Source organism: Fusarium pseudograminearum, chromosome 2, assembly GCF_000303195.2.
Source record: "Fusarium pseudograminearum CS3096 chromosome 2, whole genome shotgun sequence".
Lineage (NCBI taxonomy): Eukaryota > Fungi > Ascomycota > Sordariomycetes > Hypocreales > Nectriaceae > Fusarium > Fusarium pseudograminearum.
The window spans coordinates 7,175,818-7,200,629 of record NC_031952.1 but is presented as its reverse complement, the minus strand read 5'-3'; the positions used below and the strand labels follow the sequence as shown (position 1 = coordinate 7,200,629).

General features: G+C 47.9%; 7 protein-coding genes across 7 annotated transcripts, besides 1 other annotated feature; 4 read left to right on the top strand and 3 right to left on the bottom strand.

The window, feature by feature from the left end:
- Positions 1 to 576: 576 nt before the first annotated feature.
- FPSE_12144 (uncharacterized protein) lies at positions 577 to 1,299 on the top strand (the record flags this gene model as incomplete). Its single annotated transcript, XM_009265261.1, has 2 exons — positions 577 to 1,199; positions 1,260 to 1,299. 2 exons carry the CDS (start codon positions 577 to 579, stop codon positions 1,297 to 1,299), a joined length of 663 nt encoding a protein of 220 aa, XP_009263536.1.
- Positions 1,300 to 1,752: 453 nt separating this feature from the next.
- Positions 1,753 to 4,057, bottom strand: FPSE_12143 (uncharacterized protein; the record flags this gene model as incomplete). Its single annotated transcript, XM_009265260.1, has 5 exons — positions 1,753 to 2,484; positions 2,534 to 3,461; positions 3,516 to 3,631; positions 3,690 to 3,901; positions 3,967 to 4,057. 5 exons carry the CDS (start codon positions 4,055 to 4,057, stop codon positions 1,753 to 1,755), a joined length of 2,079 nt encoding a protein of 692 aa, XP_009263535.1.
- Positions 1,771 to 1,803: a repeat region.
- A 2,809-nt stretch (positions 4,058 to 6,866) lies between the features above and the next one.
- FPSE_12142 (uncharacterized protein) lies at positions 6,867 to 10,073 on the top strand (the record flags this gene model as incomplete). The annotated part of the gene is made up of 4 exons (XM_009265259.1): positions 6,867 to 8,032; positions 8,106 to 9,304; positions 9,353 to 9,663; positions 9,726 to 10,073. The coding sequence occupies 4 exons, from the start codon at positions 6,867 to 6,869 to the stop codon at positions 10,071 to 10,073; spliced, it is 3,024 nt and encodes a 1,007-aa protein (XP_009263534.1).
- A 2,937-nt stretch (positions 10,074 to 13,010) lies between these two features.
- Positions 13,011 to 13,961, top strand: FPSE_12141 (uncharacterized protein; the record flags this gene model as incomplete). Its single annotated transcript, XM_009265258.1, has 1 exon — positions 13,011 to 13,961. The coding sequence occupies one exon, from the start codon at positions 13,011 to 13,013 to the stop codon at positions 13,959 to 13,961; it is 951 nt and encodes a 316-aa protein (XP_009263533.1).
- A 2,263-nt stretch (positions 13,962 to 16,224) lies between these two features.
- Positions 16,225 to 19,604, bottom strand: FPSE_12140 (uncharacterized protein; the record flags this gene model as incomplete). Its single annotated transcript, XM_009265257.1, has 6 exons — positions 16,225 to 17,926; positions 17,987 to 18,770; positions 18,826 to 18,909; positions 18,962 to 19,018; positions 19,070 to 19,231; positions 19,289 to 19,604. The coding sequence occupies 6 exons, from the start codon at positions 19,602 to 19,604 to the stop codon at positions 16,225 to 16,227; spliced, it is 3,105 nt and encodes a 1,034-aa protein (XP_009263532.1).
- Positions 19,605 to 20,377: 773 nt separating this feature from the next.
- On the top strand, positions 20,378 to 21,865 carry FPSE_12139 (uncharacterized protein; the record flags this gene model as incomplete). The annotated part of the gene is made up of 3 exons (XM_009265256.1): positions 20,378 to 20,918; positions 20,970 to 21,082; positions 21,137 to 21,865. 3 exons carry the CDS (start codon positions 20,378 to 20,380, stop codon positions 21,863 to 21,865), a joined length of 1,383 nt encoding a protein of 460 aa, XP_009263531.1.
- A 79-nt stretch (positions 21,866 to 21,944) lies between these two features.
- Positions 21,945 to 23,483, bottom strand: FPSE_12138 (uncharacterized protein; the record flags this gene model as incomplete). The annotated part of the gene is made up of 6 exons (XM_009265255.1): positions 21,945 to 22,353; positions 22,446 to 22,488; positions 22,542 to 22,749; positions 22,848 to 23,145; positions 23,197 to 23,302; positions 23,366 to 23,483. 6 exons carry the CDS (start codon positions 23,481 to 23,483, stop codon positions 21,945 to 21,947), a joined length of 1,182 nt encoding a protein of 393 aa, XP_009263530.1.
- Positions 23,484 to 24,812: the final 1,329 nt, after the last annotated feature.

The following is a 24,812-nucleotide window of genomic DNA, read 5'->3' as shown; positions in this document are numbered from 1 at the left end:
GCTTCTCATCGACCTCTTAAAAGAGTGCATTTCGAGAAGAGGTTTGTTAACAGATCAAGGCTGCTCCGTAAATGGATGTTCGTTCCAAGCTGCCCCTCCATCCGAGCTTCAGGACATGGAAGTTGAGCCCCGCCGACCCCACCTACAGGGCTGTAGCTTCGATTCGTCTCATCCATCATCAATCAGGTACTCCATCATTCATTCTCATTCAAGAACAAAGAAAAGTGAAAAGTGACTCACTTCATAACCAAAGCTCCCCTGCAAGCCTTGACTCCGCTCATTTCTTGTTCTACCAAACTCAAAGAATAAAAGCCACTTCCACTTCGTGCATACCTACTCGCGATATTGCATCATAGCTCAACGGACAAAGCCAGGCAAGCAGGCAAGCAAGTAACAAACAAAAGCATACTCCTAATAGGTAAGAAAAGGAAAAGTCAACAGAGACAAGAGTATTCTTTCCTTTTATTCTTCTTTCTCTTTCATTAATGCCAACCAACTAACAATTCTCTTCAGCTGCTCATCATCACACTCCACAGCTCTTCTTCTACTTTCATGCTCGCGAGGAGATCCATCACAATGGGCATCAGAAGCATTAACGATATTCCCAGCCTCACTCAGCTCTACCGAGATCCAGATTCTATCCTCTCCGCGAGTATTCCAACGGGCGAAACTGCCTACTCTCCTGATGATTCCATCAACAGACGCATCGGTTTGATCCGAGGAGACATCACCGAACTTCGTATCGACGCCATCGTCAACGCTGCCAACAAGTCCCTCCGCGGCGGCAGCGGTGTCGACGGCGCCATTCATAGCGCTGCAGGACCTGATCTAGTCAAGGAGTCTCGAGCCCTCGGCCCCATCGACACTGGTGATGCTGTCATCACCAAGGGATACAACCTTCCTGCCAAGCATGTCATCCATACAGTCGGTCCAATCTTCGGTAATGAAAGACATCCTAACGAGAAGCTCACCATGTGCTACCGCGAGTGTCTCAAGTTGGCCGTGGAGAATGGCGTCGAGACTATTGCATTCAGCGCCATCAGCACAGGAATCTATGGATTCCCAAACGATCCTGCCGCCAAGATCGCCTGCCAGACTGTGAGGGAGTTTCTTGAGACTGAAGAGGGAAACAAGCTGTCTCGAGTGGTATTCGTCACGTTTGTTCCGCGTGACGTCAGCGCCTACAACAAGATTATTTCGTACGTATCAGCCTCAGGCCCTCAGCACGTACCGGGCGTTGACTGACTACTTTGATACAGAACGATTTTTCCTCCTGCAAGCGAAACAGTCACAGAATGAAGGATAGTATGAAGCATTGTGCAAGCAAGGGGAAGGGACTCTGTAGTTCTATACTGGGTAATGGCCAATACAGGTCTTTGGTCACAGCTTGTCTAAAACCTCAAGATGTACTCTAGAGTGTCAAGACCTCACCTACCAATTCCGTTCCTTAGGTAGTCTTAGTCGAACCGTCAGCACTAAGGCATACTTGTACCAGAAATCTGAAGGTAGTGGTCTAGACGAAGGACTAACAAGGTTTATTGAATGAATTCCTAACAGTGTCATACGAAAGGGACTCAACATCCGTTGTAGTTAAATAAACCCTCCTATTCCTTGATTCAACATAAGCGCAACGATACGCACACACTACAATACTATTAGATATGCAATTCACCGACACCGTTCAGACCAATAACCTGGCCAGCAAGCCAAACGTCGGCGAAGCCTAAATCAACCACTGTGTGACCCTGACCCCTAACTGCTAGAGCCACCCTTCTTCTTGTTGTTCTTCTTCTTTCCCTTCTTGCCAGATTTGTTATCGCCAGAGGTTGCTTCCGCTTCTGGAGTGTCTGATGTATCCAGTACATCGGCGGTTTCTGTAGTCTCCGATACTTCCTGTGCATCGTCTCCTGTCTCCGGCGCCTTTCCAGCATTTGAGCCCGTGATGGTATTGTCATCACTTCCTTTGGCAGTAGTTTTGCCGAGTTGTGATAGCATTGACTTGAGTTCTTCCATCTCTGCTCGCAGTTTGCGGACTTCGATCACAGCAGGCTCATCTTCCACATTTGGCTTGGCGGTTTCACAGGTCTTGGTCCAGCCTTCAGCTTCCATATCCAAATCGCCATGGAACTGTTCCCATTCATGGATCAGGTCGTCATCTTCTTCACCTCGCGATCGGTTACTTCGAATATTGCGTGCATCTCGTTTCTCGAACCAAGCGGCCACAAAGAGGAGGGGGGAGTAGAGGATGGCCATGACGCAGTCGTTGATAAACTCGTAAGTAGGCTTAGGCATCCACCATTCCAGCAGACCTGAAACAACAATCTCGACCAGGTTGAATGGAGCGATATAGACATTCTCGTCGGGAGCTCGGACAAACTGCATTGTCTTCTGTGCAAAGAGTGCCAGATATTCGTCGTCAGCATTTTCATATATACCCTCGTAGGCAGAGTTATAAAGCGCGATAAGGATGTTGAGCAGAATGATCTAGACCCTGTTAGCTTTGATCATTGGGATCCCTTGGCTATTGACTTACCATAACAACAAAAGTAAAACAGTAGTAGAGAATCAGACCAAAGGGATGTCCAAAGTTCTCGAACCCATCAAATTCCGGGCTTTGCATGATAGCTTTGAGCATGGACTCAATAATGAAATAGGTATCTCCCAGAATATTATCATCAGCGATATCCAGGCCGATGAAGGCCTGGAGGAATCCAATAATGACAACAATAAGCAACGCAAAGAAAATCAGCGATTCCTTCATCATGACCTTAAGCACGACCAACATAGCGCCAAAGAACCGGAAGCTGTCGAAATAGAGCAAGAGACGTGACCAAAACATAGGCGCGACGAATGATAGCAGGTTATAACTGAGCTCGTTATACTTTTTGAACACTGCGTCGTTGTCCCAGTACACCTGTCCTATGATACGCAGGACCAAGGAGGCAGTCAAGAAGGTGTAGAGGATGAAGTTAAAGACGTTCCAGAATCCGACGATGTTGGCGCCAGCCTTGTAGAACTTGAGACATTCATCACACACATAAGCAAATGTAAAAATGTAGAGAGCGATCTCAGCACCATCAAGCACTCCTGATGGGTTTGCAGAGTTGACTGCAGCCGTGTATAGGCCAAGATAGATGACGGAAAAGAGAAGCTGGGCTGCATTCTGATATCTTGGGGCCCGCATGCGATCAGGATCCATGTGGACAATGAAATTCGGGTTGGCCTTGTTCTTGTAGTCAACAAATTCGGAGGGATCGTCTTCATCTTGAACCAACCATCCACGCCAGAGGTATGAGATGCATTTCTGATAGCCAGATGAACCAATCACTCGGACAGCGTGCAAGTCCACGGCCTTTTCGATGGCATTGGTTGGTGGGGTAGGAATCTTGTCGATCAGAAAAGAGTACCGGCGAAGAAGGACGTGATGTAAAAGATACTCAAGATCATCTTCTCCCTCAATACTAATATGGATTAGCCAAAGTCTAATGACAATAAAAAGGCTGCGCGTAACTTACATCTGCTTAGCAACAACAGTGCAGGCTGTAGCGCGAAGATCATGGAGCTCAGCGTCCCACAATTCGAAAGTCGCTTCGCGTTTGAACCATTTCATGTTAACCAACAGAGCGTAGACCTAACGGTCTCGGAGTCAGTATATGATAGCGAACAATAATTGTGCTGGTCTGACATACAACACATGCACGATACTTCTGCCCACCAGCCTCCCTGGCGGCCTGGACAACCTTGTTGGTGATGACCGTACTGTGGGAGCGCGTGATGGCGCTTTCTTCGAGCTCGCAAGGGACGCATTCGCGGATTAGATGTCGTAGTCGTATGCAAACTTTCATGACCTCCTCGGGAGGAGTGGCAGATGATATGTCCTGGTTACCGTGGTGAGACAGAACTGAACAAAAGTTAGATCGAGGCCAATTCTTCGAGGTCAATCTCGCCGTCAGTTGGGGAACTCACGGGCTCTCTCCTCCTCATGAAGCCATTCACGGCGGCTGGTTCCATTGGGACTGCCGAACAGGCTCTTGAAGCGTGTCCAGGTGCCAGGCATGATGACCGTTGTGAGCTCGTAGCTCAGCGTCTGCTCGGGATTAGAGGTTGCTATGTTTTGCTGAGAAGCGAGACGAAGGCGATGTGAAAGGAGTCGGGCTCAGGTGGGAGAGAGTCGACGTCGCGTACAGTGCAACTTTGCAATCGGCCGATCCGCAAAAGCTCAATGCTGTGTCGCAACGGGTCAAACTAAATTTGGAACCAGAAGCGATGCTGTCTCAGAAAGATCTCTGTGCAGCAATTGACGGCTGATTGCAGGTTGCAAAACCCCAGCTGTCTAGCAAACAACGTCGGAATGAGGAATGAGATTGAGGAGAAAGAAAACCAACTCTTCCCAGTTCTTTCTCCAAGTTCCTTCAAGGTTCGTTCCATCCCGATCCAGACTACCGACATGCCTGCCTTTACTGATAGAAGAAGCTACTCTACTACTTTCGCGACAGTGATGACGTCGAGCAGGCTAGCAATTGGTCCACCGACTTACCTAGGGTCTGTGCTCCTGCTCCATCGCCCGAGAGCTTGTTTACGTGCTTGCAGCATCGTGGGGCGCGCTATCCCATGTCGTTGAAAGATCATCCACGATAGAGACGTTCCTGATTGTCCTTATTAATGGTAAAGTCTGGCTTTAAATAAGTCTGGTACGCTCATTCTAAGATTCCAAACTCTGATACCTAGGTAACGACATGGACTTCAGCGAGACCATTGTGACAAAGATGTAGAGTCCCAGTCCAGTACAGTACAGTACTACTTGCCAATCTCAAAACATAGCGTTCTAAATGCTGCAAGCTAGGAGGGGTCGACCAGGTTTTTTCTTGGTTCCTTGACAAAAAGCTTGGTCAAAGCCGCCGAAAGTAAACATCCGATCCCCGATGATATTTCCGCTGGTAACTACTTTGTTTTGGTTTATTCACAACTTGTCTTTGGCTTAGCGAGGATCATAACTAGAGGTACCTAGGTACCTATGTACTTCTTTACCAATGCCTCCAGGTCAAGACGTTTTTTTTTTCAGAGTTGGTTACGGATACATGAAGCAATCATATTGCATATATACTGCCATTTGTTGTAAACTGTGGATTGATAGCTTTCCCAGCCAACAACAGCAAAGTGCTTCGGGATGTGCTCGGAGAAAATGATATCCTTCTTTCACATGAAAGCACAACAATAACCTCATGTCGTTCGTTGCCCAGCTACCGGGTAACCAGCCATCAAATGACATGAGGATTTGCAACCATTCCAAAATTATCGTCCTGTCTGCCCGATGGAGTGACACGATGTACGCAGAAGCGGGCCGGTGTTTGCTGGTTGCTTCATGTTGTGACTGTTATCTGCACATCGCCAACGCATCAACTGGGTTGGTAACGACGCTGTATCTGCATGGCGCTTGTTTAAGATGATGGGTTATAACGATAAAGGTAACTGTTTACCAGGACAAACACAAGCACTGCATATGGGTTCTTGCAGTAGAAGTCAATCTTGGCGGCTTCATACTGTCATTTATCGTATTCATGATCTTGACATTGCACCAATACGAGCGGGGTAGATCAGTGAAGTATAACTTGCCGTCAATGTCGCACCCAATTGGTACATCGTGGGCACCTTGGACCAGGCTGTCAAACTAACATTGTATGCATCCTGGGTAGTAGGGTCACAGGAAACTGCCTTACCTGGTAATTCCGGTGTAATCCCTTTGTATTACATGCAGAATGTAGCTGAAGTTGGTCTTGCCGCCCATTCAGAGACCAACAGCCAATCTCTACTTGGTTACTTTGGTAGGGAATTACTCATTGGCCAGTTCAGTGGAAAGGTGAGGCGGTCGACAGCTGGTTTAGATGTGTTGGACTCTGTGTTTGTTTGAGGCGCAGTGTGCAAGAAAGGTTATTGGTTGATGAGTGAGGATGGGAGTAGTCATTTTTGGCTTACATAGGGGATACGGGTTAGGAATATAATGATTGTAGGCTGTAGCCGTTTTTACACTTGGTATTTGGTTGTTCTGGTCCCCATCATCTGCAGTGACACCTTGTCGTTTACAAGTTGAGGCTGACGGACTCAAGATCGTCAACTGTCAGTTGGTTGTGGATATTTTAGCGTCCAGGCCTCAGATCCACTAAATATTTGGCGTGCTCGGGGTATCCAAAGCGGATAGCTGGTTTAGAGGTAGTTGATGTGACTTGCTCGGTGTAAACTGGAATAACCTCAAACGCCCAACGACTGTCTGTCTCGTCCTTAGGTTTCGCACAAGTTATTGACCCTCATGCGACAGAGAAGCACCGGGAGTTGCACAGAAGCGTAGACAGAGGTGATTGTATGTAATATCAATGTCGGCATTGCTCTTGGCTGCCTGTAGGCTTGTCCAAGTTCATTATTATCTGCAGCCTGCCTACCTGTATATTCCTGATGCAGTGGAATGATTACATATTGCCGAACCACACTTCTCCAATTAGCTGCCAGTCTGGGGAGAAAATGTCCTTCTCATTCTTTGTGGCTGTGATGCGGTTGGTGCCTGCCTGCCTGCTTCTCCTCAACCTGCAGCGGACGGCAGAAAGCATGTGCGGCCAGTGATTTACTGCCCTGTTGCCTGGGTACAGCTACTACCTGCCAATGGAACCTTTTGTAGGTTGCCTGATATACATGGAGCCCATTGGATCTTCTCTCGACTTTAAATTGATCTTTTACTCTTGCTCCCTCTCCCTCTCTGTCACTTCCCCTCACCCCAAGTACTTTGTTAATACGCCAAAACTTAACAATTTTCTCACAAATCTATCAAGCATTTTCTCACTCTTCCAGCTTACTTACGACATCTCCATCTAAATAATATGGAGTCCAAGGACTCGGCTATTCCATCGGATCGCCAGAGCGGCAATGATTCCAACCAAAAGCCTTTGAAAGACGAGTCAGATGCCAAAAATGCCAAGGAGGCGAATGCGACAAGCCCTGCTGTAGCTTCTTCCGAGTCGGCAAAGCCCACCACCAAGGATGATTCCAGCTCTAAGAAAAGCCGCCGACAGAAGAAGTCTAAGGATGGTAAGACCAAACCGGCTTCAGTGCAGGAGGATGCGGACGGTTCTGGCAGTTCCAGCGAAGATGCTGCGTCAGATCTAGATGACGAGGAACCATCCAGAGCCGCTGACCGATCACCCAAAAAGCGAATGGGGGTCAAGAACAAGGCCAAGAAAAAGACGCGTGAGAGCAAGAAAAGTTCGACCAAGGAGAAACTTACAAAGAAACCCACCACCAAGAAGAAGAGTCAGAAGGATAAGGCCCCTGACACATCGTCCGATTCTGATTCAAACACTGACACGGATGATGACTCCATTTCATCCGACTCCGAGTCGTCTTCAGACGAAGATTCAAATACTAAGAGCGATAAGAAGACGTCGAAGAAAGACCTGAAGAGTCAGTTTAAGGCGCTGGAGTTCCAGTTTGCCCAACTCCAGTACCAACTAGCCAATTCAAGCAACTATGCTTCCTATGGTGTCCCCGCCCACCCGTATTCTTTACAGCACGCTTCTTACCCAGTACCGCCTCAGGGTACAGCCGCTATGGACCGTACATCTGCTGCTCTTGCGCGTGGTATGCACCACCCTCATCGAGGGCGTCCATTCCTACCAGAGCTCCATGACACAGATCTGGAGGATAAGGATACTGACGACGAAAGTTCTGACGTTGCCAAGAAGAAAAAGAAATCTAGCAAGGAAAAGAAGTTCAAGAATCCTGCTTTCAAGCGCGTGGACCAAGTATGGGACAGCAACATCCATAACTACAAGCTGCAGGACACAGCCGATGCGGCTACCGATTCACAATACGAAGACTTCATCTTTCACGTTCGCCGGACCTTTGACTGGGAAGGAAAGTACAGGACAACTATTATCGATATCAAGAGCAAGCTCCTTCGCGAATGTTTGCAAGATGTGATTGGCAATGTCGAGGGCATCAGTCTCGTGGATGAGGTTCCCAAGATCAGTCCCAACCTCCTATTCCTGTAAGTTTCTGGCAGTTTCGCAAGACCAACCCGGTATAACCACCCTAGGATATCACCGCTAATGCTATTTTAGGTATTTGGAAGATATTCGAAGTCACCTCAAGGCGCTTCGAAAGGCCAAGCCCGCTGGCGAGACGAAGAAGGCTCGCAAGAAGAACAAAGAACGACTCAAGGACAAGAGAAAGCACTGTAAGGTTCTCATTAAGTACCTCGACCACGACTTCGAATCCACAAAGGAAAGTCTTTACCCCATGTTGGAGAGCGGCCTCATCACCTTCGACTTACTTTGGGCCTTGTGGAAACCAAACACACTGGCCTACACCACAACATACGGAAGCACTCAGGAGCCGCGAGTCTTCAAGGTCGAAATGGCACAGCTTCACCGCAGCATCATGAAAGGAGAGTTTTACTATGTTGATGGTAAATATTTCGAGTTCGATGGCAAGCGTTTTGGCTACGGCAACACGTCAGTGGAGATGGAAGAATTCCAGGGGGCCAAGAAGATTACCAGCCTCACATGTTACCCGCTACAGTATCATCAGAATGAGGAGAAGCTTCGCCGTGACTTGATCGAGCGAGGCAAAAAGTTCGTATCTCTAAGTGGCGTTCACTACAAGAGCTATCAAGGCATTGCCTTCATGAAACGAAAGAAAGGCCAAGTGATGAAGTTTAACATCCAGCCTAGCCGGGTCATGATTGATCCAACTATCTTCCGAAGAATCAACCCTAACTACAGTGTTTCAACAGTCAAGCCTAAGGATCCGGATATTCTCTCTGATGATGAAGATTCTGACTCGGATTCGGATAATTGCTGTGGCTGCTCTGATTCAGAAGATGGCGAAAAGGTCAAATGGGTCACCAAGGTTTATAAGGATTCTGACGGTGAGGTACAGATGGTCAAATTTCCTAGAAGCGAGATCAAGGATGAACAAGATATTGAACTTGACAAGCTCCCCTCCAAGAAAGACGGTGGGGAAAACGAGAGCGAAGGCAGTGGTAAAGACGACGAGAAAAAGGATGTTCCCGAATTCACTGACGAGGAATACCTTATTGCCTCGCCCGTGGTGCTTGGGTTCGCTTTCTCAGAAAAGCAATGGCTTGAGCTAGCTGTCTCTGGTGCAAGCGACATCAAATGGAACGAAAAGGCTTGGGATTCCCTGGTTCTTGAAGACGGCACCAAGGACTTAATCAAAGCTCTTGTCAAGTCTCGTAAGTATCATGCAGCCAACACCATCGATGATGTTATCCAAGGCAAAGGAAAGGGCCTTGTCAGTAAGTCAGACAAACCATACTTGGTGTCGCAGAAGCTAAACTCAGCAGCTGTTTTACACGGGCCTCCTGGGACAGGCAAAACACTCACTGCAGAGGGTATTGGCGAGCTGCTCCAATGCCCGCTGTACATGGCTTCAGCTGGAGAACTGGGGACAGACTCACGATTTCTCGAGGCAGAGCTGCAGAAGATCTTGGACATCTGTCATGCCTGGGGGGCAATCCTCCTGTTGGACGAGGCAGATGTGTTCCTAGAGAAACGCAATATGCACGATATCCATCGTAATGCCCTCGTGAGCATTTTCCTCCGGCAATTGGAATACTTCCAAGGAATACTGTTCCTCACGACCAATCGGGTAGAGGTGCGTACCTGAAACTTCCCAGCTATTGCGAGGGTATAAATACTAATCCGGAAGTGTTTTAGACATTCGATGAAGCGTTCCAGTCTCGAATCCACATCGCGCTGCGATATGACAACCTCGACTCCAAAGCGAAGCGAACCATTTTCAAGATGTTCCTGGACCGCGTTCAGAAGCTGGGTAAACTCAAGGTGGAACCGCTGACAGAGGACGACCTGACTGCGCTTTCGAAACAAGACCTCAATGGACGTGAAATCAAGAACGTGGTGGGCTCGGCTCAGGACCTTGCCGTCAGCAAGGGAGAGACTCTCAGTATTCGGCACATCAAACAAGTTCTTGATGTTCATGCAAAATTTGGTCAGGATTTGAAGGGCGGTACTGGCTACGAAGATGCCATGAGAAGCTATTTCTAGTGCAGCTCGGGTGATGGACAAAGAGTGAGCAGAGACATCACTTGTTGCTAGCGCTCACATGCTCATAAACGTGGATCTTAAGGATCAATGACTACCTACCTATTCATTCATTTTAATCAAGCCACAAAAACTATGCTATATCCAGTTAAGGAGAGACACTTTTTGCAGTTTTGTGACACCCCTTATAGGCCAACCACAAAATGGTTCACTATTAATTTTGAAGCCTCATTCCATGATTTCCGCTTTGGCATGATCGAGCAAGCGAAATAAGAATCGGAAGATCTACTCTAAATTTGTTAGACCCGGGAAGATGATTTGCCTTGCTATTCTTCTCCCCCTTTCTTGGATGAGCATGAAACACACCCATTTTGTATTGTTCAATCTCGCTCATCACAGACCCTGAAAGGTTATCTCGACGACCATCCATCTGTTGCGTGGAGCCAGAAATAGCAACTTGGAGGCGGAGAGTCTCCACATCTTCATCACTAACTATCCATGATCATAACACTAGTGTGATATCGTATCACGAAGGATCAGGTAATAATAAAGGGAGGGCCTTTTGTGACATGGCGCTCAAAAGCTTGATGTTGAATAATGACTCAAAGCAGCCTTTGTCCTTGGTTCCAGAATGAATGACGAAGAGTGTTTTGTTGACAAGAGACGAGATGAGACATGCCAAGCCGTAAAAAGAAATGGGAAATGCTGCGATATCTGGTGTTTGTTGACTAACTGTCGATCTAGGCTCGATTGCTTGTGGATACCTCCTGAAATGTCTGAAAGAAGGATTATTAGAACATGAAGAAGACAAGGATAATCTCGATCTAGCTGTTAAAGCCGAGTGTATACGACTGCAACCCCAAGCCTTGTAGACCCTTGTTCTTGTTAATACTAGGGTCCTTGTTTATTCGCTTTCTTCATCAACCTAGGTACCTATGAAGAGATCTACTACAGAGTATGTATGGGGATGTTGAACAAAATTCGTGAGAGCGTGTCAGGAAACTCTGCAATTTTTTGAAGCATTACCAAAACCAACTGAACCCAGATGTTTTGTAACTTCTTTGTTCACGGATAGACATTCCTTTGTTTATTTAGCAAGACATCATTTGTCTCTTCGATGATGGTTCATCTGGTCATGGTCCAATCTGCCAAGTGTCACCGCCTACCAATCCCAGATTATCTGGCCAGGAGCGCGCTTGAGTCAGATCAGAAGCCCCCCTAGAACCTGAGTGGCTGGATTGTCTCATTTCCACAGCCCCCAGGGACCATCGTCGACGGTCTGTGACTGGCCTCATTCCAAGCCGGGAAGCGAGAGTGTCTAATTTGACATGTCCGCGTCAGACCAGCACTAAACTCTCAGCAACTCCTTTGTTTACAGCATTGTTTGGAAAGGAGGCGGTTGCGGCGTGAAGCGTCGTCTGGGGGAGAGAGCGCTACCAACTACGAAACACACCAACAACGGGTCGAACGGTGAGAAAGAGGGCGCCGCCTCTTTAGTCTTTAGCGAATCGGACATTGAACAAAGAAGCTTTTGGGTTGTTACGATCAACGCTCCGCTGCCACAGCGGTTGATGATAGAGGCTACGTACATACTTACGTACGGATACTCACGCACACGTATACACGCTGCCGTAAACATTGTGGCAGCGATTTACAGTACACAACATTCAGGTACTCATCGACTAAGTTCCCCACGTCGAGCGCTATGGGTCCACGTATTCAAGCATCGATTCACCGCATTGAATATGGCATGCCACGACAGGCAACGTTCTAGCCATCTGCCAGTCGGGCTCCAAGACGCAGTGAGCAAGATGCGTGGAAGCAAACAAATGCAGGTTAAATGCAGGACGGGACGAAAAGGTATTATTCGGGGAGGAGGGAATAGGGAATAGCTGCATTTTGCTTTTCGAGGCCCTATTCCCGCATGGATATTGTTTCAAGCCTGTCCATCTTCAGAAGTTACGACTGTTTCTGCAGCTTTTTTCCCTCATGCCATTTTTGGAGATGACCAATTGACTAATTACGTCGTGCAGAAACAGGGCTTCATCAGCAATCAACCACAACCCGAAAGCTGGACAAGATTATCAACGATCGCCATTTTGTTCCATTATCCAGCCCTTTTCTGGCCTAGCCGACCGCTGGAACCAGTGGCCCTGTTTTTTTTTTTTTTACTGTTTACATTTCTTTGCAGTAAGTACATAACATGGCAGAACAGAGGCTGCTGACGCGGCCAGCGATCTAAGCTGCCAGGGGGTTACAGCAAAGCAGGAGGGAATTAACTATTTCGGCATGGGAATTAATGCAGGGCAAATTGACCAATCAATTGGGCTCGGTACCTGACAGGGATGAAAGCAGTTACCCCTGGGACCTGTCGGAAGCAGAGCTTGATTTTGGGCCCACCAGGTGGTGGGCCATCGCATCGCAAGTCGGAATAGCGTCGTTTCTGCATTGGCACTGGCGTCGGTGTGCAAGCGTTGCTTTCCTGATGATCCCAGCTCCACCGCCAACAGTCCACCTTCTGATCTAGCAGAGCAAAAGGGAAAAGTGATGTGGGAACAGTAACAAGGGTTTGTTCAACATCCTTGGGGAAAGACGAGCACAGGGGCGTGCCAATCTAGGAAATGTGGATGGAAGTACGAGATGAGAGAGACATGGCGTCCAGGCACACACCACCCAGTGGTGGTCAAAGGGGAATCAAGACACACACGCGCACACCCCCTTGCTCACCATATAATCTCGAGTTCCTCCCTCGTTTGTCTTTCCTTCTATCCCTCACTCTTCAATCTTTGGATCACGGCCTTGCCTTCTAGTCACTCCTTCAATAACGCTACGCGTTTACAACATTCTCTTGAACCAACTTACAACACAGTCCTTCAAAGGCAAACAAAAGTATTCCGAAAATACCCCAAAAGTAACGTCTTTCTCGAAAAAATAATAAAGATGAAGTTCTCCTCTTCCGCCGTTCTCCTGGCTGCCGCCATCGGTGCCTCTGCTCACCCCAGCGGCCACGCTCACCAGCGTGCTCACGCCAAGCGCGACTTCATCGTCGCCAACAACCCCGTCACTGTCTACGAGACTCACGTTGTCACTGCTCCTGCCGCTCCCGCCACCGCTGTTCCTGAGGCTCCCGCCGCTCCCGTGGCTCCTGCTCCCGTTCCCTCTCAGCCCAAGGCCGATGAGGCCGTCCCCAAGTCCTGGGCCAACGGTCCCTGGACCCCCGATGTTCCCAAGCTCAACAAGGGCAAGAAGCACAGCTCCGGCTCTGGTTTCAAGCCTTTCTGCGCTGGCAAGAAGGCTAAGCGTGCCACTCTTGAGGATATTGCTGCTACCGGTAACACTGGTGTTCCCGGCGATTACGGCTGCAACATGATGACCGTCGACTCCGATGTCGCCGACAAGTACACCTACACCACCACCTTCAAGAACGACCACAGCGAGGACAAGGAGTGTGCCTGCTGGAACAAGATCGGTCCTCTGGGCAAGATCGATGGTTTCTTCGCCAAGAACATCCCCATGCACTTCACCGTCGGTGCCAAGAGCTCCCAGGTTGTTGCTTTCGACGAGGACTCTCAGGGTGGCTGCGCTTGCTCTTCCAAGGAGGTTCCCACCACCGTCAACGGTCTCGTTGCTGGTACCTGGCTCGAGTTTGACTTCGGTAGTGAGCGCAACGGTGGCTGGTCCGGTGCCGACGCTTCTTGCCTTGTCTCTGCTAAGGAGAAGCTCGACATCCCCGGTCTCCGTGTCTGCGGCCACAACACCTGCTCCACCATCAACCCCGGTGGCACTGGTACCAACGCCTACCTCGGCGGTATGGAGGCTGAGGACGGTGTCGGTCTCAACATCAACGACAAGAAGGTCCGCCTCACCGTTGACATCGACTACAAGGGCTAAATTATGCCATAAAGCTTGGCTTGGCCTTTGCGTAAACTTGATTTCATAGAATTGGGCTTATTCTATTATACCTGGTGTTTACGGTGCGCGGAATTGACGGTTATCCATACTACTTTGGATACTGTCTTTGGGATCTTACTACATCTTCTAAATTATATATTTTATGATATATACTCCTCTTCATTTCTCATGCCTGTGTTGTGATTACCATGATGTGTATTTTAAGTAGGTTGATCTCAATGATCATCTCAGATAGATTAACTATCATGTTGATCCCCCAGCGATCCCCAGATCTCGTGTACAAGATCGCCTTGAGAACTGCTTGGACCAGCTCGGTTCGCCAAGCCTTCGTATCAAATCGATTTCCTGAATTTGAGCTCGGAATTATTTTAAGTCTCTCGGCAATACAAGTTTGCAATGAAATAAACTATGTGTGGAGTTACACTAAACCTCCCACTTCCAGCAAACGATCATCACCGTACCAGAAATCTCTTCACTTCCTTGCATAGTTTTCTTTTCTTTTCCAGTCTTGGTGCGTTCTCTCGATGGAGACCATGACAACCAGCCTTCTCACAATAGGCTCTCGGTTTCCCACGATTTGTGTACTAATGCAGGTTGGGCTTGTTTCAAGAAAGGGGCTAGTTTTACGTCCATGCAAACTGTGTGGGAATTTGTTTCTTCCCCGTTGGTTCCGCTGCAGTGGTACAGTACTGGAAAAAGCAATTTGAGATATTAATACGTTTAAGTTGGTTGTTCACGAGAATAGCTCAGGTATAACAGATGTGGTTGAAAAAGAGTGTTGCACAAACTTGCCAAACGGCTCATTACTTTTCATTCCTCGGTAGCGGGCCGCAAGAACCCGTTGAAAAGCCATGTGTGCTTGATTGTACTGTAAGCTTTTGAGTTGCCACCAATGACTCAATTGTGGTTGGTAGTTTATGAGGCATAAAGTTTGGCCTTGGCTCTGTATGTCTGCACTGGGCTGTTTTTGTCTCTCAACGGTTGCCAGGTACCAGAGCCAGAAGCCAATCAAAGATTCATATCCCCTGACTAGTCTGTAGTTTGTGCCTGGCAGATCACAGCATCAAGGCACAGCACATCCACAGTAACGTGGCGTAATAAGGTGGAGATTACCACAGAGCCCTGCCCTACCCTACAGACTAGACACGACACTGTACAGTAGTGCTAGCGTTGAATGAACAGTCTTTTCTTTACTTATCACATGTCTTGTGTGACTTTACTGTTTTCGTTACCGTCTCGTGGATCCTGTTGACTCACAAGTGTTGCTTGTACTTTGGAGTCTCACCAACCGAGTCTGAAAGGGAGGAGATGAAAAGTCGAAATAGTGAATAACAGGACAGGTGGATAGCCCTTAAAGTGTGTGCATCATGGAAAAGCTTGTGATTCTTGTTAATACTTGTATTTCTTCAAAACCGAGGTGAGGTCAAACTAAGTTTGTTGAGCTGTGGTTGTGTTGTATTGCAGTAGCTTCATGCATCAGCACAAGATAATACACTCTCAAGATGTAGCGATTCCAGACAGTAGACCAGCCAGAGCCAACACAGGAATTTCTGGCAAAACTTGTAAATCGCTCAAAATCAGCATCTACAGCCCAAGTGACCGACTGACAGAACACTAGTCGTACCCATTGTGCCGCCGCGGGTCCAACATACCATGCCATGTGTCAAGCCCTAGCAGCAGTGGTAAAAAACAACTCGGGCCGTGGTGGAACTATAGAAGTTCTAAACAGTGGCGAAGAGATACCAGAGTCAGTGCTGCAACTTGTGGGCTTGCAAGTCTGTAGACTGACATGCGGATCTCCCGATGAAGCATGAATCGTGCAATCGCCCACTTCCTTCGATGGAAGCTGTCACAATAGGCGAAGAAGATAAATGTTTTCACAGCTAGTAAGTTCAACATGCATTGTAAGTCGAGAAACCCACATAGCGGAGAGATCTAGCACTCGGCTCATTGGGAGGATGTAGCCGATGGGATGCCCGGAAAGTGGGCAACTAACCACCTAGCATAGAGTGCTAGAAGGGCCGTTGAGATTTAGTACAGGCGAAGAGCACTGCATGTGTAGATAGCGATTAAGCAATGCCAAGTGACATGCCTTGCTTGCATGGCTTAGAAGCACGAAAAAGCAAGACTTTAACTTGGAGTTACAACCACGACAGATGAATAACGCTACATGATACTTGAAAAAGGATACATGCTAGTCATACTGAAGAAACAAAATATACATGGAAGTACAGTATATAGCTTAACATGAACCTCCACAGCTACTACCCCCTCCTCCACAACTGGAACCACCACCACAACTCGAACTTCCTCCGCAACTGGAACCACCCCCTCCGCCACTTGAAGCACTCGCCGCTGCAGCTTGAGCAGCGTCAGCAGCAGCAGTGGCCATTTCTGCGGCCCTGATAGTCTCTCCACTGGCACAGTTGGCCGCGTCGCGCGTTGCGTTTCCACACCCGCTTGCACATATATGGTGAGGCGTCTTCGAAGTGGGAGCGAAATGCGAGTCGCTTTGGCAGCCGTCTACTTTATGCATGCCTACGTGGTGGTGACAAGGTGGATCATTGCGAATTGTGTCATCGATCTGGAGGAGGGTGTTCTGGCCATGAAAGTCCAGATAGTTGGTCTCTGACAATTCTGTGTGCCCAGCGAAACGGCGGTTTCTGGATGCAAGTTGTATGTCGGGCAGGTTGGCACGGCCGTCACGTTGCAGTTCGTAGGCCTTGGCCTGCTGACGTCGTGTAAGTGGTGCCCACGGAGCGATGAAGTAATTGCTGTAAACACCCGCTTCGAAATAGTGACTGCATGGCTGAGCACGGTGTATCCCACCGAGCTTGACTCTTGACAGAGACGGGTCGAGCAGAGAGTCTGACGGTTTCTTGTGTAGCCATGCAGTGGCCTTTTGGAACTTGAGCGAGTGAGCCATGGCTGTGGCTGCTCGGTGAAGAGTAGACATTGCTGACAGGACAGTAAGTCTGTTGCGCATCCACGAACTTGGCGTAGCGTCCTGGCCGACAGCAGTCAAGGTCTTATCGGTCAGTGCCGGTGCATACATGTGACGGTCTCGTGATAGGTGATGAGAGGACATAGACCAAGAATCGAATGGGAATGCCCAGACGTGCTTGGAAAGGTTGCAGTCACCACATTTGGTTGGATATCTCCCATAGGCTTCCGTGCAGTCCCATGGATACAAGTCCTGATATCTGTACAGCGTGCTGCCAAAAGCACCCCAGTCGTACCAGTACTCTTGATACGTATCAATGATATCGGCCTCGTCGTGACGTCCGAAGTGGAAGCGGAGGAGGTATTCCTCCGTGAGTCCGAATGGGACGTCAAACTTGGTTCGTACACCTCGTGACTTTTTGTAGCCCTCATCTGGACATACGAAGCTCATGGTATAGAGAGGAGACATGCCTTGAGACGAACCGGGAGCTTCCCCGTTAACAAGAGGCCCAAATATGTTCTTGTCGATGAGAGAAGCGCAGAATGTTTGGCAGTTGTTACCTGTCGCACTCCATGACAACTTGACGCTCTTGTCTAACAGACGCTCAGAGATACTGTTGAGATAGACTCCAAGTCTGGAGCCAAGTAGACCCTTGAGCTTCTTCAAGGCTGGCTCGAGCGCCGAGTTTAGGAGTTTGATCTGGTCAGACGTAGCTAAGCTGGGGTCGTCGAACGGCTGCTCGCAAGCAGCCAAAAGGTCGCGGACAATGGAGAGCTCCTGATCATAAGAAAGGGTACCACCTCCACTAAAAGGCACGCCGATAACTTGTTTCATGACGGCCTTGTATCTCTTGCGGTCTATAACTTGTCTTTTACGTTGCCAAACAAGACGATCAGAACCACTACCAATCGCCAGCTCTCGCTCAGGTGTTGTCTGAAGACGAAAGTATTCTTGGAACACAGGCATATCCCGCAACGAGACGCGAGCTCCACCTTTGGTACTGTGAGTAGAATGTGAGTTGTTGTTCCCGCAATACTGGCTATTCTGGGGAGTTACTTACTGTGAAACACCATTCTCGATGATAAGAGGACCAACTCTAAGAGCCATGGGAACACTCGCATACGGATATTTTTCCGTATATCCCCTGAAGAACAATGGCATATCTTTGTCCCCTGAAGCTTCTCCAACCGCGCTGACATCAGTTCCATGCGAAGTAATCTGCTGTACGGTCTTGAAGGCACTAAGACGCCGATTGTTACCTTGGGCTTCAGGCTTTTGTCTCAGTTCTTCCTCTTCCTCAAAATCACTGTCACCGTGCCTTGGCTTTGCCGCCGAATACCTCTTGCGAGGCATTCCGATGCCTTTCTCGTTAACTTTTGCCTTCAACGCAGCCTTTTCGGTTTCTTTTAGAGTTCGCGGCTTAGCTCCCACGCTGTTTAGGAGTCCATGATACTTTGCAATAGCGATCGTGTCGCCGATGCGCAACAGCTTGCATTTTTCTCGTCCTGCAGTCTCGGTTCCCTCATGTTGATCTGGGTTGTCGATAGGAAATAGACTCTCGGGGTTGCCATCATTGTCATGTCGTAGTGCGACACAGTTGCAGATCTTTCTGCTCATCTCAGGAGTAATAGTTTCCGCGAGAATGCAGTGCTTGTAGGCCTTGATGTATTCCTCTCTCCCGTAGTAATGGTTGTGATAGCATTCTTCGCATATGATGCCAGGGTTGGAGTCAGGTTTGTCGTGGACAAACATACTCCTTCTAACAACTTTCTTGCATTGCTTTCGCATGCAAAGGAGAGGCTCAAAGCTGGGCATTCCATCGCTATTGACACTTGAGAGTGTAACTGCGTTGGTGTTAGTAGGGGATGATTATCGTGACATACATGGGTTTAGACTTACGTTGAGGAATGGCTGGCCTCTTCGAAAAGCCAAGCCTCTCAGGGTGTGCACAATGCTCGATCAATTTCTCCATGTCGAGAAACCCTATTCAAAAGTGTCAGTTGTACTGTATGAAAGACGGAGAAGAGATACATACCAGCAGCTTGAAGCAGCATCCATGCTCGTTGCTCTATCCCGTTGAGTTTGATGACAGCTAAGCAGTCAGTATTGATATCATGCAAGCCAAATAACATAAGGGACGTACATTTGATCTCACGTCTCACATCGCTTTTGATGCCATCACTAACATGTTGAGTTATGCAGTCTGCTACGCTATCTACGAGAGCATCTCTGGCAGATTTGGCATTGAAGGAGTTGCTGTTAGGGAACCAATTGAATTTATTTGTTTGCTTCTCTCTTAGTTCCCCTTGCGCATGTTAGTAGATATACAGATTGATTCAGTAACAATAAATCTGGTACTAACCGTATCGTATGGCATGTGCTCGAGCCTCTTGTGAAACTTGGTCGAGAAAAGTGTCGAAACCATGAATATGGTTGTCATGCTCATCTTGGATATCAACTTGGGCATATTCTGGCTGCTGCCATACTTTGAGAGTGCGAACAATGTTTTCGAGCTCAGCTTTGACGCCATCCCAGTACAAGCTCTCAAGTTCTGAGAGAAGATGATCCTTTCCAGAGCCAACTCTCGCCCAGGGTATGTCAGGCGAAGACGTGAGATGTGATGAAGGCAAAGAAGATACTGCGAGAACAGGCAAGACTTTGCTCCTTAGTCGTGACATTGCAAATGAGTTGGTTGGTTTGGAGATGAGATGATTCGTGGTTGATAACGAAGAGATGGGAATTGACTCTTATTCAGATATTGAGCATTCCAAATCCATCTGATGGACCAGGCATCCATTGCTACTCTGGTTATTCTTGTGCCGAGGCCATATGGAGCTTGGATATCCATCGTCAATGGTCTCACCTCATACAAAGTGCCCAACTACAGTGCCATCGCCTGATACTCCGCCCCAGTAAAGACCCTGTTTAGTGCGTTCAGCTCGCCCGGCTAGAGTCACTTTCGCCCCGAAACGGCAAGATTGGCAACTGGACTTTAGCATGACCAGCCTTAAATTCCGCATTTATAAAAAACATTTCCGCGTCCAAGACAGATTTAGGCAGAGTATCCGTAAAGACATGGGTTTATTGTTGCCTGTAGTTGTGGATAATTCCCTCTCTGCCAGGGCGAGACGGGACTTTTGAGGTGTGCAAGGCAACTGCGGGCAAAAGATACATGTGTTTGCATACAAATCTGTTAGCCGCTCAGGTACCCTCACATTGGCCGAGTGCAACATCAACTTCATCACACGGCTTATTGCTTTACCTCACCTGACTCTGGATTATTTCTCGTTCTCAAAGATAAGAGGCTCTGTGCTCTGTAAAGAATTCATGATATAAGCTTCCGTGATTCTCTCGTATTTTTACTCAGTGCTGTATCGACAAAACAAGATTGTTGCCCTTGGTCATTCATCCATCATCCAACCTCGTACACCAAAAGTTAACTTACACCAACATGTCCCATCTGATCGGGTACAACCTGGGCGCTCTTCATAAGGCAAGTCGCGAACTCAACGGAAAGATTGGTACCGTATACTATCCTTCAGCACCAACGATCGACAAAAACCCTTCAATCCCTAGTCCAAGGACTTTCGACTTCCTTGACAACTGGCACCAGGACAATCTGCCCACTCCATCCCAATGCGCAGTCCATCTAGAACTGCTCGAAGTTTTCCACGCGCTGCGCATAAGAGTCTTGGATTCCAAATCCCTTGATAAAGTCTTTAACTTGGGTGGCCCTACCAAAAAGGTTTACCGGCCCAGGTTCATCAAAGGCTTGGGGAAGTGGGTGAATGAAGAGACCACCTTACGAGACACGACGTGGGAAAATAACCAGGATAAGAAGTGGACGTTCTATCTTGGCGAAGCAGCGAAAAGGTTCATAGTATGGGCCAATGACTTTAATACTTCGTTGGCCTCTGGAAGGAAGAAGCATGGTATAGATGACGGCAATGGGGGAATATTGATGACTGAAGATTCGTTCTTACCTCCCGTGGGTTCGTACACCATCCCAACCCTGTCTGTCGCAAACTGACTCTTTTTTGTAGATGTCCTCATGGTCTGGCATGCCTTCTTACTTAACCCCATCGACTTTCTGGAGTACTGCCAAACAAACTCATTGAACTACCTCCCAAGGGTGAACTTCCCATGGACCTTAATTGTAAATTGCCCAAAGCTATCCTAGACACAGACATAATGACTGACAGTCCTATAGCACAAGTCCATCTGGGCTCACGGTCCCATCCGTGATACTTGGAAATATGACTCAGACACCTGGAAAGTTCCAAAAGGAGGGTCTGTGTATGCAGGAGTCCTGCTTCATTCTATCATCAAGGAAGGCAATAAAAAAGGGCTGGACATCAAAAAGGTCTCTCGCCCCACTATCGTCGTTAAACTTATGGACAACGTCGAGCGTCAGCGCGTCTTTGTAAAAAAGATGAACGCACATCTCTGGATTCGAAGTCCAGCCCTGCAAGGAACCCTCCAAAGAGCAGTTGACCGCTATGAGAACTATCTCGAGCTCTTCAGACTCTATCCAGGCAAGATGCTCGTTCCCACGCTAGACATCGACCTTGTCTGGCACACAAGTCAGCTTTCGCCTGCAGCGTACGAGACTTCCGTGAAGGCGCGGTGCGGCCGTTTCATCAACCACGATGACAAGATTGCGAAGTATAAGCTGAACGCTGGTAGCGATGAAACGCAGGCACTCTATCGTACCCATTTTGGGTTAGAGTACCATGCTTGCTTGTGTTGGGAATGCCAGGCTATCATGTCAGCCGTAGAAGGTCCCGAAAGGCATGGGAGCCTCGACGAACAGCGATCCCCTACATTCACTGAAGATCTTGCTGATAAGTTATTGGCAGACTTGGAGTATCACCGCGCAGTGGAATCCGCAAGGCGGAGAAACCATGTCAAGTTACCTGTTCGTGAGAAGATCAGTTAACATACATGGTTCGAGTGCTTGGAGGCAGTAAAACTTACTGGAGGGGCCCATTACATCAAAAACTTTCATCGTGTTCATCCTACCAGCCTAACCGATCGTTGAAATGTCCTTGTTCTAGTGCTTCAACTCTCTGCTCGTAGATTCTCTTGCCATGAACGGATGTTCGGCAAAACAGCAATTTCTGAAACTCTGCGGGCGTGACTTCAACCGCTTTAAGTTTCATCTCGTTTTCTGATCGCATCAAGAGAACAACACTAGGCCCGATATGATTGTAGAGAGGTTGAGAGAATTGCCAGGTCTTTGGGCCTTGATCATGCGATTCCTCGTTTTTGGGAGAGGAAACTTCGGCCTCCTTGTCTTGCGTGGCTTTTAGAGAGGCGTCAATAATCTCACTGCTCGTTTCAGGCTCAGGTAATAGCGTTTTCCGAGGTTGATTGAGCATATTTCTAGCAACTTCGACCAATGAAAGGATGTAAGGTTTGTCGGCTCTGGTAACGACGTCAAACTCATTGAAGATATTGAGGCAGAGTGTTTTCCCATCTGGCTGGTAGAAGATAGATCAACGGGTGTTGTCACGCACGGGGGCGCACCGAAAGTGACACATGAGAACTTTGCAGATTCATCTGAGTTTTAAATCAGTCGCGATTCCTATGCATTATAACATTCGGCGACTTACTAAAGGCTTGGTTCGATATGTACTGAAGATAAAGTATCTGTGATACAGCGCCACCGGCAGAATGTCCTGTAAACAGAATATGTGGTTTCTGACCATTGGCCCTGTCAAAATTTTGTATATAGTCATTGACCCTAGCAATTATGATTGAATCGAGGGCTTGTGCACTGTTTAGAAAGCCAGAATGTGCTCCCAGATCCTCAGCACGTTGCTACAACTGTTAGTGATATACAACTTGACAAGAACCTTGCGTCAACGACACGAAATCACCAGGCTACCTGATTGATAGAATGCGTAATGTAGACTTACAATGAACCCTCTGGTGGATCGTGGTCGAGAATTGGCATTGACGATATGGTCCATCGTACTGGCACTCCCACGTATCGCAAGTACCAGAACTGACAGCAGATCGCTTTCCCTGACATCCTCGGAGGGGTTTTCAACCACAGTTGACGTGACGACTTTGACAGTACCATCATAGGATCCTCGCAGTGCTTCTTCACGGCGAAATGTGCAGTAACTAGTATTTGCGATGGTTCCACCGAGATTATACGTTCCGCGAGCACACTTCCATGCTGCGGATATCAGCTGAACCTCAGCTTGGGAGCTGCAGATACAGATTAGATCTTGCAAATGGCAGGTAGCTCGTATAGCTTACGGATGCCAATCTGGTGATTTATCCTCGTCAACCTTTGAGTTGACATACTTTGACGCCTCGTGGTCAAGCCGCTGCAATAGTTCCCGAAGTTGTTCTTTCACGTTGCCTATAAGTGGTCAGAGTCAGTTGGTGGACTTTGTCACCAGCTTATCGGATATGTTTAATTCACCCTGGAGGTTTATCTCGCTAAAAGTGTCGCCAAGAGCACTGGATAACTCGACTGCAGCGATCGAGGCCCCATGCGAGTTGTTGGCTGACAGGGCACTCTTGGAGCCGGAACAACCCATTGCGAGTGATGGAATTGCAGGATACGAGTGGGATTTGAGCGTGATATTGGTTCATAACTGTGAGAGGCGGGAAATAGGCTGTTGGTTAGCTTACGATGCATGTCCAACGTTGCGTGGGGCGCCGTTGGGCTGAAGATTGTTTGTTTGTGACAAAAGCACAGACGCTGTAAGATTAATTACAGAGGTTAAAAAAGGACAATCATTACCTGGATAACCAACGTCTATATAATTGATCTACCGATTCAGAGTCAACAGATCAGCATCAGGTCAAGCTGCTGATCAATTTCTTGATCTTCAGATCTGTTACTGGGGAGTATGTCATCGAGTATGTACTATGAATAACTAGACTAGTCTCTCCTAATATCAGACGACACTAGTGAGATTCGAAACCGTGCTTACGCTTGAGATGGCAGCTCGCTTAGATGATTTGACCGGACGATTACGCTTTGATCTCTGAAGCATTGCATCAATATACAGCCAGTGAAGTAAAGGATCTGAACCCAAAGTTACTTCACAATGCATGACAAGAGATCGCATTGGCATAATTTGTTTCCAAGATTGCCAAGACCGAGCATAATCTCGCATAGGTGATGCTATTCCAACCAGGGGTACCCTTACTTTATGCACACAACCCTCGTCTTCTGGTCCATCCGGGGAATAAAAAGTCCCTTTGGGCAATTCTTCCTGAACTAAACAAACGGGGTTCCCACAATAGCCAACTGTCAGTATTTCTCCGCCAATATGCTATCCTGTCATACCTATAAGAAGAAGCTGTTAATATATATCGCAACACCACTCAGAGTGCGCCCCTAGTTTCTAAACAGAACCCGCAGCAGCAAGCCTCAGGTGAGAGAAAACGGAGAGTCACTGGGAGGGTTGTAGTGATAGCAAGTATCCTGACCAATAATTGAAACTTGCTGCCCTGTTGTGCTTGTGCTGCCTTGCCCAGCCCAGCCCAGAAACTTGGGATCCAAGGCCCATGGAACAGTCAAATCCAATACCACCCCTGCTATGCCATGTTTCACCTAGACTCGGCTTATCCATCCCATTGTGGGCTTGCATCCCCTGAAGCCATGTCATTTTGAGGCTCCTCCGTCCGACATGGGACGGGGAACTGCAGCCCAGTGCTTCTCTATCGCATGCAACTGGCAGCCAACTCGTTCCCTCGTGCAATTAGGTCATTGTTTTCAAGGGTTTTGGGTGCTGTTGTGTTTTGTAAGCTCGGAACTGCGGGATGTTAGAATTCAGACTATAGGTGGTTTGACCACTCAACTTATGCGCAAGGAAAGTCCTTGATATCAACATGCTAGTCAATCTGACTTGTCTCTT